The 16,100-nt window shown below is 40.1% G+C and overlaps 2 protein-coding genes across 3 annotated transcripts in view; one reads left to right on the top strand and one right to left on the bottom strand.

The window, feature by feature from the left end:
- Positions 1 to 2,315: 2,315 nt before the first annotated feature.
- Positions 2,316 to 6,917, top strand: LOC142659375 (caveolin-3-like). The gene is made up of 2 exons (XM_075835461.1): positions 2,316 to 2,463; positions 5,729 to 6,917. The coding sequence occupies exons 1-2, from the start codon at positions 2,344 to 2,346 to the stop codon at positions 6,068 to 6,070; spliced, it is 462 nt and encodes a 153-aa protein (XP_075691576.1). The 5' UTR covers positions 2,316 to 2,343; the 3' UTR covers positions 6,071 to 6,917.
- ARHGAP4 (Rho GTPase activating protein 4) overlaps positions 6,293 to 16,100 on the bottom strand; it is an 84,831-nt gene continuing 75,023 nt past the window's right edge. For both annotated transcript variants that reach the window (XM_075835459.1, XM_075835460.1), the window contains exons 16-23: positions 15,713 to 15,815; positions 13,346 to 13,579; positions 12,918 to 12,994; positions 12,542 to 12,722; positions 11,820 to 11,912; positions 10,786 to 10,932; positions 9,232 to 9,331; positions 6,293 to 8,844 (exon numbers count right to left, since the gene is read on the bottom strand). In XM_075835459.1, coding sequence (XP_075691574.1) covers positions 8,638 to 8,844; positions 9,232 to 9,331; positions 10,786 to 10,932; positions 11,820 to 11,912; positions 12,542 to 12,722; positions 12,918 to 12,994; positions 13,346 to 13,579; positions 15,713 to 15,815 — 1,142 coding nt within the window. In that variant the 3' untranslated portion in view covers positions 6,293 to 8,637. The remainder of the gene's footprint in view (positions 8,845 to 9,231; positions 9,332 to 10,785; positions 10,933 to 11,819; positions 11,913 to 12,541; positions 12,723 to 12,917; positions 12,995 to 13,345; positions 13,580 to 15,712; positions 15,816 to 16,100) is intronic.

Raw genomic sequence — 16,100 nt, 5'->3', positions numbered from 1 at the left:
ACGACTGCCAATCAGCATGCTGTATCGTCGATCGGCGCTCCTTTTCATAGCCAGTATTGGGCCGTCTTTTAAACACACAAGACCCGCTCTCAGCTAAACCGTCAGTTCACTGACGGATTCGGCTGATAGCGAACAATACAGCTTCTATGTATAGCGGATACATAGAAGCTATATCAGAAAAACGAAAGAAAATTTTTAATAAAATTGAAAAATTACCTAAAACATAGATTTAAGAAAAAAAAAGCCTACAAAGGTGTACATAGTCTATAAGGCTCTATATAGACCAATAGGGTTAAAGAAAGCGTCTTATGTATGTACATTTCACCGGACAATATTTCTCCACAAATCAAACTGAATATCGATTCTCTGAAACGCAAATCGAAATTTTCAAAGTTTCGTTCACCTCTATGTGTTACACTACTGTGCCAGCCGATCATATATTTGCTTGTAGGTGCCTACTTGAAGAGACGCAGTGCTGCTGGCAGCTTGCAGGAAAACTCATTTGTGAGTTACCCCGGGTGCCATTTCCACAACTACAGACCGATCCCAAGTCAGCAATGTCGCATGCAAGTGAAGAATTCAAGGCACTTCGCAGGAGGCAGAGGAGAGGGGCAGGGGTCACATTTCATGTGGGAAGAACAGGGCTAAATAAAGCAGACGCTGCTAAACCAAAGACTGGCTGGCAATGGAGAGGGCACTGCAGTAAGCGCAAGACCTAATGACATTCATAATGGAGCCGCCACTTTTCGCATAGGTTGAGGTCTATATAGAAAATTGCTTATATTGCACTTCCATGCTATAACGCTATTATTGGAATGACCCCCTTCTAATTCCCAGCCGTCCGGTGTGTTATTATTGGAAGGTCCCTGTTGCGGTTCTGATAATATATTAGGGCATTGCTACTTTAGCAATTTCCTAATGTATTCCTATGCGTACTGTATGGCTGTCCAGATACGACTTTACCCTACAAGTAAACTTCATATAAAGTTATGTCCTAATACATTGTGCACATTCTTCCGCATTCTATAGGGTAATTGATATAATACTACCAATAAAGTACAGCTGGCATGGTGGCATGGTGCTTGTTTTGAGGTCCTGCAGCGCTGGGGTCATGGCTTTAACTTTAACCCCCACATAGTCTGGTGAAGTCATTCTTGAGTGGGTTTCCTCGCAGAGTCTAAAAATATTCTGGTAGGTAAAGTGTAAGCAACACTGGCACTGACAGATTTATACCTCAGTGCTATATATACAAAGAGTTAAATATGTTTATCACAAGAGCGACAATTATGTGACCTCCATCTTTTATTATGTACCCAGGCTATGTTAGTTTGTCCTTTATAAAAGATGTGTTCAGATTGAAGGGAAAAATTAAAGGAGTTTTTCAGAATTAGAAAAAACGGGTATGTTATTCCCCAAACAGCGCCACCGTTGTTCATGGCTGAGGCTGGTATTGCAAGTCAGCCATATTAAAGTTAATATCTATTCAAGTCAATACCAGGCATGGCCTACAGACAAAAGTATTGCGGTTGGGGGAAAAAAATATTTTTATTTAAGGATTATTTTCCACATTTTAGTAAAGATTTATATATGATGTGGGGGTGAAATTTAGATTTAGGGCATCTGTCATCAGGTAGACCCCGGATGTCAGAGCATCGATGAGATAAACACAAACATCACAATCAAAGGTTTGTGAACTTTTTTTTCCCACGTGTTATGCAAATTGCCCTGTCCAAGTCCTCTCGGCCAATCAGATGCACTGGAAGGAGTCATGTGCATATAACTTCCACCTGCATATACTCAATGTACTCTCCATGCAATGACTTCCTTCTAAAGTTTTCATGGGTCTTTGGTTGTACACAGCAGCCAATCTAAACAAACAGAGCTGCAGTGTAAAGTATTGGGGATGGACAAAGCAACATGAGCCTGTGATGATTTAGGAGGGGGATTTTAGACTACCTTACACAACCTACCGCGCAGCTGGAGTCACTGATCATAGTTGTGCTCTGGTGAAGGTCTTAAAAGCAACCAACAAGAAAAAGGGTAAGGATTTAAATATAATACAGCCCCAAGATCTCCGCTCTGGAAACTATCTACAGCTAGTAAAAATAAAAGTACTATGATAGACTGATGAAGGTATAATAGCTACGAAATGATGGATTTGGTCACACCCAGTACAACAGATCTCGGTGTTCCTCCAGTGACATATTATGGGTGAGGGTGAGTTAAGGCAGGACAGGGCGGTCCCTCTGTGTATGACCAGCACGCTCGGTCAGAGCCCCTTCCTTACAAGCACAAGCTGCAGGACACTGACCGAGTAAGAAGTTGGTAAGAAAGTGACAGACCATGGCCCAAATCCAGCAACCGGAGCCAGCGAAAGAGAACCAAGCCCACCCAGACACTCTGACCAAGGAGATCGACTTGGTACAGAGGGACCCCAAAAATATCAACCAGGATGTGGTGCAGGTGAGAGGGGAAATGTATATACTGTAAATTGAAGATTGCCGGATACATGAAGTGTATTCATGGGGACATCGCAGCCAACGACAAGAAGATTATCAGCTCTAGATTACACACTCAACACGACTTTTCTTTACAAAATCTATTCTATCTATCTATCTATCTATCTATCTATCTATCTATCACATATCTATCTATCTATCTATCTATCTATCTATCTATCTATCTATCTATCACATATCTATCGATCACATATCTATCGATCGATCTATCTATCTATCTATCTATCGATCTATCTATCTATCTATCTATCACATATCTATCTATCACATATCTATCACATATCTATCTATCTCATATCTATCACATATCTATCGATCTATCTATCTATCTATCTATCAATCACATATCTATCTATCTATCACATATCTATCTATCTATCTATCTATCTATCTATCTATCTATCTATCTATCTATCTATCTATCTATCTATCACATATCTATCTATCTATCTATCTATCTATCTATCTATCTATCTATCTATCTATCTATCTATCTATCTATCTATCACATATCTATCGATCTATCTATCTATCTATCTATCTATCTATCTATCTATCTATCTATCTATCTATCTATCTATCTATCTATCTATCATCTATCTATCTATCTATCTATCTATCACATATCTATCTATCACATATCTATCTATCTATCTATCTATCTATCTATCTATCTATCTATCTATCTATCTATCTATCTATCTATCTATCTATCTATCTATCTATCTATCTATCACATATCTATCTATCACATATCTATCTATCTATCTATCTATCTATCTATCTATCTATCTATCTATCTATCTATCTATCTATCTATCTATCTATCTATCTATCTATCTTTAGGCCATGAATATTTTATTGTAGGGGGTCCAAATCCACTGAGCTGCAGTACCAGGTACAGCCACAACCACATGTAGGGGGCTGTGTCTATGTAAACAATGAATCTATCTATCTTTCTATCATCCATATATCACATTAACTGCCTATCTTATAACATTGTCTATCTATTAATATATCTTTCATAGATAACATTATCCATCCATCTATTTTCTCTATTATCATCAACTGTATAATAAGTCATCTATCTACTATCCATGTATCACATTGTCTGTCTGTCTATCCATCTATCATCCATACATCACATTAACTAACTACCTGTCTTCCATCTATCTCAGTGTCTATCTACTTTCTGTCATCCGTATATCTTTAGGATGGGCCATCAATATTTGATCGATCCAAATCCACTGTGCTGCAGTACCAGGCACAGCCACCACCATATATATGTGGAGGTCCTGGGAGTTGGACCTACACAGATCAAATATTGATGGCCTATTATAAGAATAGGGCCAAAAATTCTAAAGTCCTGGAAAACCCTTTAACAAAGTTGATCTTTCAAAACCCTAGAATATCTACCTAATATCTAGCTATATATCTAATCTTATCTATCTATCTAATCTTATCTATCTATCTATCTATCTAATCTTATCTATCTATCTATCTATCTATCTATCTATCTATCTATCTATCTATCTATCTATCTATCTATCTATCTATCTATCTATCTATCTATCTATCTATCTATCTATCTCTCTATCTCTCTATCTATCTATCTATCTATCTATCTATCTATCTATCTATCTATCTATCTATCTATCTATCTATCTGAGTGTGTGAGAGCAGTGGATAACAATAGGCACTTTGCCTGCTCCAATGATAAGTCGGGGCACTATGCTGGCAATGTTAAAAAGGCCCAGTGGTTGGCACTATTGGGGGGCACGCTGGGTTGCAGAGTACACTGCATATACCTGTCCAACAATGCCATCGTCAAAAGTTTGGAGTTATGTGTGTAAATACCCATGTAAAATACTTTAATATGCTGCATTTTAAGTATATTGGCATTTGGAACAGAAAGCACTGCCATTGTTCACACCTGAGCTCTTCTTCCCACCAGGATAAAATCCATAATATAACCGCGCGCTCCTTTAATAAATGATTTTACGTAGATGATCGGGTGTATTTTAGGTACTGGCCATGGTTACATTCTGCAGTCAGGCTATGAATTTCCACTTGACTATTAGGCAGAGATCCGTGTAAATTTAACACCGCAGACAAGGATTGCCCCAGTCCCCGTGTGATTGCTGGTGGGGGCTGCTGTCACATAGGAGAAGAAGCCTGACAGCTGGAGACTCAGCCCACATCCACCTCCGCACAGGGCCAAATATATAGAGGGAATTAATGGAATCCTAATAAATTCCAGCAGTAATGTGCCTTGTAAGTGCCTCTCGCTGCTGCACCGTGACCACCAGAGCACTAACCCCTCCAAAGAAACAGCAGCCTGAGTCTGTGACAAGACAAGAGTACATTTCAGACTTCCTCAGACCCCATTAAACAATTCAGCTTAGCTGGAGTCACTGACCATAGCTGTAGAGCTCAAAAGCAGCGAAGCAGTCAACACTAGAGTATAAATAGCTGGTGAGCACTAAACAAAAGTATGTATCATTCTCCAGGATTAGAACGATAATCTACCTTTTTTTTCCAGAAACAGCACCACTCTAGTCCATTGGATGTCTCTGGTATTGCAGCTCAGCCCCATTTATTTCAATGGGGTTGAGCTGCAGTACCAGACACAGCCTATGGCTAATAGTGGCGCTGTTTCTGGGAAAAAAAGCAGACTTTTTCTAATCCTGGAGAATGATACATACTTTTGTTAATACTTGAAGTAAATTCTCGTATTCCCCATGAAATCAGAATTCTAGAACATATTTGAGCTGTTCCTCTATTATTCCTCCTAGGAATGTAAGAATAAATTGACAACTGGGTGTTAACATTCCGCTCGTCAAAAGGGCGTGTCCCTACACAGTCTCACTCTGTCAGCACTGATTGGACAGTATTACACTGTATAGGGACACACCCCCAACTGGTAACACCCAGTTGTCAAGTTGTTCATTCATTTATATGAGGAATAACAGAGGAACGCCACGAGGTAGAGTTCTAATAAAAGTTGCTCCAGAATTGTTATTTAATGGGGAATACAGCTATTTACTAAAACAGACATGTCAGGAGAGATGACCGGTCCTCTTTAAGACCATGATGAACACCTACGATGACTAAATGTATAGTCCAGGTTCAGCCACTGAAGTGGAATGGCCCGTATATCATGTCCGGCACTGCTGTGGACTTAATAGGTCCATGTTATCTCCTTTCAGGTGGATTTTGAGGACGTCATCGCTGAACCAGGCAGCATTCACAGCTTTGATGGAGTTTGGAAAGCAAGCAGCACCACCTTCACCGTCACCAAATATTGGTGTTACCGTGTCCTTTCTGCAATTTTTGCCCTGCCACTGGCTCTGCTTTGGGGCTTCCTCTTTGCTTGTCTTTCATTCTGTCACATCTGGGCTGTAGTCCCCTGCGTCAAGAGTTACCTCATGGAAATCCAGTGCCTGGGCCAATTCTATGCCGCTTGTGTCCGTACCTTCTGTGACCCAATCTTTGAGGCCATGGGCAAAGCCCTGGGTGGTATTCGTGTGGCACTAAGAAAAGAAGTCTGAAGGCCAAAGACTAAACCAAAACCTTTCTTCTGATGGAGGATAGACAACTGGTTACTGTGTTTACTAAATCCACCAAAAAAAATCAAAAAAAGATGGCACTAGGGAAGAGGCTAAAAACTTGGGTCCCTCTTGAAAAAACTCAATTACCAATTTAACGATGCCAATCGACCAGATTAGGACAACCTTATTTTACACTAACCCAAAGAAGCACACAAAGCAGAAGAGGGTATAAATACCATATTTTATTGGCATTTCTCTGTATGTATGTATTTGGGTGAGAACTGGAGTAGGAGTATAGAATACAAGGCCTCTGTTATATCGTCTTATGCATCAATAACCACAGAAGTTCAATGATCAATGTGAAGAAGTTCTTCCAAAACTCCACATGGGCCCGAATACTTGAAGAAGTCGAACTATTCTCCCAAACTTGAACGTCATAGGTATGGATAGTGTACGGCTCTTCTCATTTATTACACACAGATAGGCTTACACATAGAGGGTCTGTGATAAGACACACCAAGCAGAGGAACATGGCTACCCTAGAGCGTCGGTAACCCATCTGCCAGAATTCTGTCTTAAGAATTATGGGAAAAGCAATGACGGAGGACGGTAACACTGCAAGGGGGAGGTTGGAAATGATGCACATACAGCAAAAAAGACTGCACCACAAGCCGGGATCCAAGCAGAACTACAAGAACAGACAATCTAAGAAAAGTGCGAGGTCCGAAGAACGCTCAGCTGTCTTTTGTGCCATTAATATGGGAAATTTATTTAAACCATAAGCTGCCTCATTGACCCGAATATCTCATTCCTGTAACAATGGATGAAAATAAAAATGTCTTGTGTATATTGTATGGTTTATTTTGCTGCCATTATAGCTATTCTCCCTACTCGGAAAAAAAGTAAAGAAAAAAAACCGATTTTTTTTTTTTTTTAGACAACCCCTTTAAAAGGTGTCATAACCAGTATGATAAAATGCTTTGAACCTGCAACACATTAATAAATCTGCCCCAGTGTCATAAATTGAAGCCAATAGAAGGAAATTGTTACCCTGAATTAATGGGAATCTGATAAAAAAAAAATCCCTTTAAATTAAAGGGGTATTCCAGTTTAAGGAAATGAATGTTATTTTTTTGTATAATTAAAAGTTATACTATTTTCCAATATACTTTCTGTATTAAATCCTCCCGGTTTCCAAGCCCTCTGCTTGTTGTTATTCATAGGAACATTCATTGTTTACTTCCAGTGGATAAAATTCTGTCCATGGTCATGTGATGGACACAGGTGCTGGGGTCGTTAGAAGACATAGCTCTGATACACATACTGTAATGAGCCGTGCACCTGTCTGACCATCACATGACCACGGACAGAATTATATCCACTGGAAGTAAACAATGAATGTTCCTACTGAATAACAACAAGCAGAGATCTTGACAGCCATAAAGAATTAATTACAGAATGTATATTGGAAAATCGTCACATGGTCTGCCTCTATGGTACATACAACCTTGCTTTATGACTCCCGGGCTCTTTTGACTGGTCAAATTTAGTGGGAATCAGGGGGCATTATATGCATATAAAGTGTGCCTTCATCTACAATGAGCCCTTATTGGGCGCTATAAGATGCATCATTAGGGCATCTTATAGATTGCACAGTACTGGGTTCCTTTAAGAAACGCATTGCAATGTGCTCGTTTATTTCTAGTAAGATTTTAATTCTAAACAGAAGGAACCCCCATCTACTACTCCGACCCCCTATGCCATTAAGCAGTTGTATACAGTATTTGCAGTCATTAATTATACAAGAGAACAAATTTAAATTGCTGCAGCTAGCGCCACCTAGTATACATATATTAAAATCTAGACATTGTATGCCGGTCGTCGGCACCTGTGCTACACACAGTGCTGTTATATTCAAGCACATAATTATTGAGAAAAAACGACACTCCTACTGTGCGTAAATTAGATTGGCTTCTCCGTAAAATGAAGGTACTTCAAAGCCTACGGACTCTCTAGAAATCTAATCGTGCTGCAAGTAAGTGAAAGGTGCCGAGCTTATTCCCATAGGTCACCTCGGCACTCTTATGCTGGCTGGTTGTATGATCACTATAAAAGATCGGGGATCTATAGTGGTGTTATTAGCTGTGCTTGTGCCACCCTGCTGGTGTCATTCTGCATTCAAAGGTCTAGATGCCAGGAGACCTAATGCCAGTAGGATAAAAATGAATGTAGCGGACTTGGGTAGGTGCCACTGCTGCCTTTAGCAGCCCACACAGTCTGTATAACGTGGGGATCTTCTATCCCCCGGTAGTTTCCCATTGGTTGGACAGTGGCCCATGCTGGTTCTTTCGGGGGGAGGCGAGAAGCTCCATTTAGCTTCACATATCTGTGCTTTTATTTATGGCAGTAACATTGACTGATACACAGAAACAAATGCGGGGTAAATATTAACACTCGTCCTTCATTCCTCTATTGTCCAGAACTCCAATACTCATTTGTGCCCAGGCTGAGTGACGCTTGTGGAAATGAATGGATTCTACTTTCCTTCTTGTCCCCAAATCAAAAATTCATCTTCGAAATACGGTTCTTCCTTGAGGTCCCTTTTTGCCCGCTGGGCTCCCACGCACTGGCTCGCATGCACTGGGTGCACTGGTTTTAGACTCCCGTGGCTTCCCTGCTTTGGTAGGTTCATTCACGTCCTCCTGGACTCCTTGCCTCAGCACTGCTTTACCCAACAGCTCTTTGAAAACACTGTTCATGTTTTTTGTCACGTCCTGTCAGGTAGAGGATAGATGAAAATCCATTATTTCATATTAATGCTCAAGGATATAAGCAATGCCTATATTTGTATCCCACTGGACTACACAACAACATATAGTGTGAGCTGTTTAAATGAAATTACCGACCCTGAAGACTATAGTTGCCCCCATGACACTTCTTGTTCTGTGTTCTGGTCTTTTAGCCTCACTATCCACATCAATGTCTGCATGCAGCAGTAGTCAGTATGTGAACATTGATGTGGATGGTGACCATGTCCCTATGATATGAGGACGGACTGCTGTCTTCCACTATGTTCACTTCTCACTTGACCAGGTTAATATTTTTTCCCAACCACAACATAAAAACTCCTAAATATATTTTAGAGTCATTTGGAAAATTACCTTATCTACTTCTATGCCTTGACGTTCACTTTGCCAAGTTTTCACTGCAGATGTCCCCTTAGGCATACCATCCATGTGGTTCCTTCTCTCTCCCGGTACTCTGGACAGCAAAAGGGATTCCAAAAACATTTCAACCTAATAAATCCATTTTCCTTAAAGGAACACTCCCACAAAATTTTTTTATTCTCTGGCCCTTTGGAACGGCACATTATGTAAATTGTGGTGAAGGTAAATTTCTTACCGGTGGCTGTATATGTGAGTTATCCCCTCCCTTCTGGGCCTCCGCTGCGTCATGTGACCATTAATAGGACTCTCCAACTGCCACAGCGTCTCATGTGTGGACAGGAAGTCAGTTACTACATATAAGACTCACATCGAGGCTGTGATAGGAATGAATGGAGAAATGGACTTCCTGTCCACACGAGACGCTGTGGCAGTTGGAGAGTCCGATTATTGGTCACATGACACAGCGGAGGCCCAGAAGAGAGGGGATAACTCAGAAACACAGCCACCGGTAAAAAGATTACCTTCACCACAATTTAGATAATGTGCCTTTCCAAAGGGCCAGAGAATCAAAAATGTTGTGGGAGTGCTCCTTTAAATTATAATAAATTAATAAATTCACATTTAATGTCTCAGGTCTGTAAAACAGCCTCTAGATTCTCAAGTATGAGGGAATATTATATGGGATCCGATACTATTAAGGAACGATTAAAGGAAGATAATTAATTTTCAGATTGAAGCCGGCCTAGCATCAGAAACCCCCATTGATCAGCTGTAATCACCTGTGGAAGCCGAGACCAACCATACATTTCCCTTGCATTTGATGCTGCATGGGAAATGAAGTATTAGGGTCTGTTCACATCTGAGTCGTGATTTCTGTTTATAACAGAGACCACCACGCAGTGCCGGATCCATCATTTGAAGGGTACAGCAAGTTCTGTCATGGTGTCCGTCGTTTTGATGGAAGCATAGCACTATAGCAACCAAGTAGTAATAATGAATCAAAATTCTTAATTTCAGTAAAAGTCTGACGCGTTTCATAACCAAAACTGTTCATTAATGACAAACATAAGGCCATAAACATAGAATGTTCCCAGAATCGCAGCAACACTGGGACCAGTCTTTGTCTATGTTGAATATCCAGTGTTTGCCCATGATGAATAAACATTTGCTGTGAAACGCGTTGGCCTGATCCTTTATATTTTATATTAGTGACTAAAAAATTCTGACATTATCTAGAAAAATTCTACACCAGATATTGCAACCCTCATGGGGTTCTCCCCTTTTTTTTCTCCCCTCCTGTTCTTTGTTTTGCCATATAAATACCCATTAGCAAATCCTTCAGATTATTTATGGTATGTATTTGCTCTGGACACCCACCTGAAGTCATTAGCACAGACCAGAAGGCCAGAGATTAGTCCACCCATGCTGGTTACATACACATGTTCATTTTGAAGTTGAGAACATCCACAGTCATAGTTTTCATGTGTCTCCAACTTTTGTTGACATCCTAACCTTCACCTCTTACGTTCCTCCTTTCTGCACACTTACCTGTCAATGTGACCTATCAGCCTTTGACCAGGATGAGACATAGGGAAATGAAGTTTGGGCGCCTCCATGAATGGATTGATTTTTCTGATAGGGCTCCCCTCACTGCGCTTTCTGGGGGAGCATGCGCTATCAGAATTTACTCGAACCCTACAAAAATTGTTAGAAGACAGTGGTTATTATGTCGCCTCATGTATATATCAATATATATTTCATTACACAACTGACGCAAGTAACTGCTGTGTATTCCTATTTAATGAATTTCACCCAGGCATCATGCCAAGGCTACTGAAAACATTTAATCATGCCTTACATTTTTCCCTATTAGCTAATGCCATATTGCAAAGGCATTCAAATAATTTCCCTTAATCAATTTAACATCATTCTTCCCCCTTATTATTACTACTCTCAATACCATTAGTCATAAGTAAATGTCTAGAATTTTTTTTTTACTCTGTCATTGCAACCTCTTGGGGTAGGGCATTCCAAAGATTGACTACTCTTACTGTAAAGAACCCTTTCCTATATTAAACAATAAAACTACCTTTCCACACACCAACTGTCTTTTTTTCCCAGGTTCAATAAGCCCAGTTTTCCCAGCATTGTATCATAAGGAAGACCACCCATCCCATTTATTCATTTAGTTGCCCACCTATCCATCTCTCCTGTATTATTTTTACTGGAGCCCAAAACTGCATATTATATTTTAATTACAGGTTAAACACCCTAAAATTTGCTTTTGCAGCTGCTGCTTGGCATTGAGTGCTACTGCTCACCTGACCAGTTGTATTCCATTTAATGCATACATTGCCAAAATAACACATTAAATAATGCTACTCAGAGTGTCCTTATGAAGCAACAATAACATATTATTTTGTGTTTGAACCTAAACTGATTAATAGACCCTCAATCATGAAGTGGTAAACTATCAATTTAAGGCCACCAGAACCATACAAAAGAATATTCATGAAATATATATGGTAAGTTCATATCTTATATATAATATTATAGTTTGTTTACTTGGCTTGATCTCTTACCTGCTGTGTTCAAACAGAATATCCTCAGGGGTGACTGCTGTGCCGGCCTCTCCTTCCTTCTTGAGAGCACGTTGCTCCAGCTTTTTCTCTGATCTACAATATGTGAGAAATACATAGTTATACATATAGATAGATATAGAAAACACAGCGCTTATCTATTATAATGTCACACTCACGAGGGTCCATCAGTGTGATTGGTGCAACTTTCCAAATCCTTTTTTTTTAAATTAAATGTTACTTTTTGAGATACAGCTGCTTTGTATCCTGTATACAGAACAGCTGTATCGTGCGCTAAGATCTGAATCCGTCAGGTTAGAGGCACTGACGGGTTTAGTGTCAGCAGGTCCTGGGTGTCTCTAACATTCAGGATCCACCTGTTATCGATCACTTCTAAGTTATGAACCTAGATGTGATCTATAGCAGCTCGATCCTGACCCGCTCATACTGAACCCGTCAGACCAGCGGACCTGACGGATACAGGTTTCAGCGCTAGATACAGCTGTTCTGTATACAAGATACAAAGCAGCTGTATCTCAAAAATGTAAATACATTTTTAATAAAAAGTAATTACAAAGTTGCACCAATGCAACAAATAGACATTTTTATAAAAATAAAAAAAAATATTTCAAAGGTGAACAAATTTACATAGGTGTAAATTTTAAATACTCCTGATTTTCCATACCCCCTCCTGATTTTCCATACCCCCTCCTACTTTCTCTTACCCCTCAGGAATGTTGATATACTTGCTAGGAACTAGACCTCGCAACCCTGAGGACTCCCCTCTCCACCAGTCACCAGAGGCCTTGCTGTGCAGTAGAATTATGTCACCCTTTTTGAATGAGAGCTCCTGTGGTGTTCGAGCTGAGTAGTCAAACTTTGCCAAAACCTCCACCGTGTCCAACTCTGGAAAACATGAAAAAAATTCCTAATACATTACTAAGGTTATTTTATCAAGAAAGATGATAGATAGATAGATAGATAGATAGATAGATAGATAGATAGATAGATAGATAGATAGATAGATAGATAGATAGATAGATAGATAGATAGATAGATAGATAGATAGATAGATAGATAATTGTCCTATCATGTTCTTACCATCCTCGCTGACAGCCATTTCCTGCAGCATCTCTTGATCACTTTCCTCAATGGTAGCCTCCAGGGCTAGTGTATCACTAAATAAAACGACCAACCTCAGTGACTGATGTCAAAGGTAAACCATTTTCTGCTCTTAGATTCACTTCTATACTTTTCACATTAACCATTTGCAGTGCCGCAGGCCGTTCGATTTAAGGATCGGTCATCAATGTCTATTCCTGGGGAGACCCCTAATTACCCTGATCAATGACACTTAGATCTACAGTCCGGTCCTCACTATTAACTTTGATCTATTGCTAAATCTTCATAAACCCAAATTATTAATAGTAATAAGAATGCTTCAGATCTCACTTCTGCATCCATTGAAACTCTGCAGACCATTACTAATTCCATCCTTTCTGGTAAATTGCCTTCATGTTCACACTCACCAGTATTCTTCATCCTCCTCCACTGTCATACACTTCTCATACATAGGTCCCTCCAGTTCTGTTGGCCCTGGGAAAATCCGTTCTTGGTAAATGATAATGGTCTTCACAACCTCATTAACATGAGCCTGAACAGACACCGGGTCCTTTCCTCCAGGAATGGATACCAATGTTGGACCAAAACAGACTGCCAAGTTGTATGGATCCATCATGTTCTCATCACTGTACTGGGACAGACTAAAAAATAACAAAAATACAAAAATGAGCAGTTCTTTAGTTAGTAAATCTGTGAAACGTTCCGGAGGTTTTACAATGTATATTAAATGACCTTCTTTAGATAAGAGCACAATAAAAAGACCCTAACTGCTCCCCCTACTGATACTGTGTACAGAGCAGGAAACTGCAGCCGGATCGGAGTGTTCCTTTAACCCGTTAGCGATGGGTGACTGATATATTCGTCATGTGTGAGTGCTAGTCCCAGTGTACCTAAGAGATCAGCGGTAGGAGCACGGCTGTAATAAACAGCTGGGCAACTGCCGGGATCAGAGACAACTCCGATCCCAGCAGTTTAACCTCTTAGATTCCGCAGTTATAGTAACAGCGGCATTGACTTTTTTCTATAACATGTTTTTATCGTGCAAAAGTACTAAAGCGTAAAAAAAAGCAATACATATCTGGTATTGCCGAATAAAGCGAAAATGTTATTTCTACAGCACACTGAACAGCGGGGAAAAAAATGAAAAAAACTATGGCAGAAATGATGTTTTTTTGCTGTCCCTTAAAAAAAAAGGAATAAAATCTAATCAATAAATTATATGTACCCCAAAATGGTGCCATTGAAAAATACAACACATCTTCTAAAAAAAACAAAAAAAAACCCATACAGCTACATCAATGGGAAAAAAAATTATGTCTCTTAAAATGCAAAGATTAAAAAAAATGATAAAAATTGTTTGGTCATTAAGGCCCAAAGAGGCCTGGTCATTAAGGGATTAAAGAGGTTGTCCGCTTTTGACCATCTCTTTTTGTTAGAAGTATCCCCTGACGATAAATTGGTCACAGGGTGTTGTGATGGTAGGAACTCCAGTGATCAGCTGTAATCTACAGGGGAATCTGGCAGCAAGTGTTCAATTCTCCTGCAGCGCCGCCACAGGTGAAATTAAACATTACACAGTGTCCAATAAAATGAATGGTCTGTCCATGTGACGAACAAACATACTTTTTGTAGTTCCTTTATTCTAGTTAATAGATGGGGGTCCTGAATGGGGGGAGGGGTGGGGGGCCTTTATTAACCCAAGTTCCCTAGTAGGGTATTTGGAAATGGGTTTTTAAACCAGACAACCTCTTTAAAGGGAAGGTGTCATTATTTTTTTTTTGTATTATTATATTGCTTTTAATATAATATTATCAAAAAATGTATTTAATTGTGTTCTTATTTTTTACTTTTTAATGTATTCTTACTTTTACTTCTCTATGGGGGCTGCCTTTTTTTTTTTCATCTCTGTATGTATCGATTAACGACATACAGAGATGCTATACGGAACACACAACCCCATAGAGAATGCGAACGGGAGCCGTTCCATTCTCAGTTGCGTGCGCCGTCTGTGTGGGAACAGCGCATGCGCGGCTCCCACAATGAGCAAAACGAAGCTCGTTCATAAATACCATTTTCAAGTGGACCGGAAGCCGCTGCCGAACAGTAAGATGACGACTTCCGGCCGCGGCTTTCGGCCATATGTTCAACGAAGCGAAGGCGAAAGGAAGAGGAGCATAGACCAGCGGAGGCGGCGGCAGGAGCAGGTAATTTATGTTCGTGTATGATGTGTATATTATGTTCATGTATGTGGTGAGCATTATGTTTGTGTATGTTCATGTGATACTGTCTGCTGAGCCCTGTATCTAATCCTCTTACACTGTGCAGTCGCTCAGAAAATGGCGGCACACAGTGTAGAAGGTGTGAAGACATTCAAACCCTTCCTTCTCCTGGCACTAGCCAGAAGAAGGGAGGGGGGATTGTGTGAGGCCACTAGAGGAGAGTGTGTCCACCCCAAATTTGCAGCATACATCAATGAGGTTGCTTTACCACAGTGACCATGCTGCAATTTTGGGAACTGCTCCCGCTAGTGGCCAGCACATGGAAATGTAAAAAAATTAGAATCTAATTTATAATATTTCCTGACCTGTGAAAAAATTAAAACAAATTAAAACAATGTGTAATCAGTTAAATACTAATTGTTCAACTGGAAAAAAAATAAAAATAATTTCTAGTGACACATTCCCTTTACGGAGCAAAAGGCCTTAAAAAGACACTGTGTAGACAGTAAAATAGAAACAATAGTATTATCTGAATGGGTTCTCCAAACTACTCACTGATTCAAGAAGGCAAAGAGGTATCTTAGGACAAGGGTGACAATTGGGGGGAGCTGTGACACCAAATTCTTCAAGTGTGCAACTCTTTCCTGGATCTCCACTTCTGTTGGGTAAAAAATATATGTTTTAAGAAAACATGTATGCATACCGACTACATACAGGTAAGGCCCAATGCACACGACCGTGCCTGTAATCGTGGCCCACGATTGCGGGTACGGCCGTCTGCTAAGGGCCGCCCACATTTTCGGCCCGTGCTCCAATACAAAGTATGGGAGCACGGCCCGTAAAACATGAAAAAACGGACATGCTCCATAATTCTCGACACAGTTCTACGGCACGGACACCCATCCGTAGCGATACGGAAAGGTGTCTGCGGCCAATAGAACTG

The sequence above is a fragment of the Rhinoderma darwinii genome, chromosome 8 (assembly GCF_050947455.1).
Source record: "Rhinoderma darwinii isolate aRhiDar2 chromosome 8, aRhiDar2.hap1, whole genome shotgun sequence".
Taxonomy (NCBI): domain Eukaryota; kingdom Metazoa; phylum Chordata; class Amphibia; order Anura; family Rhinodermatidae; genus Rhinoderma; species Rhinoderma darwinii.
This window is presented reverse-complemented; position numbering and strand designations above follow the sequence as displayed.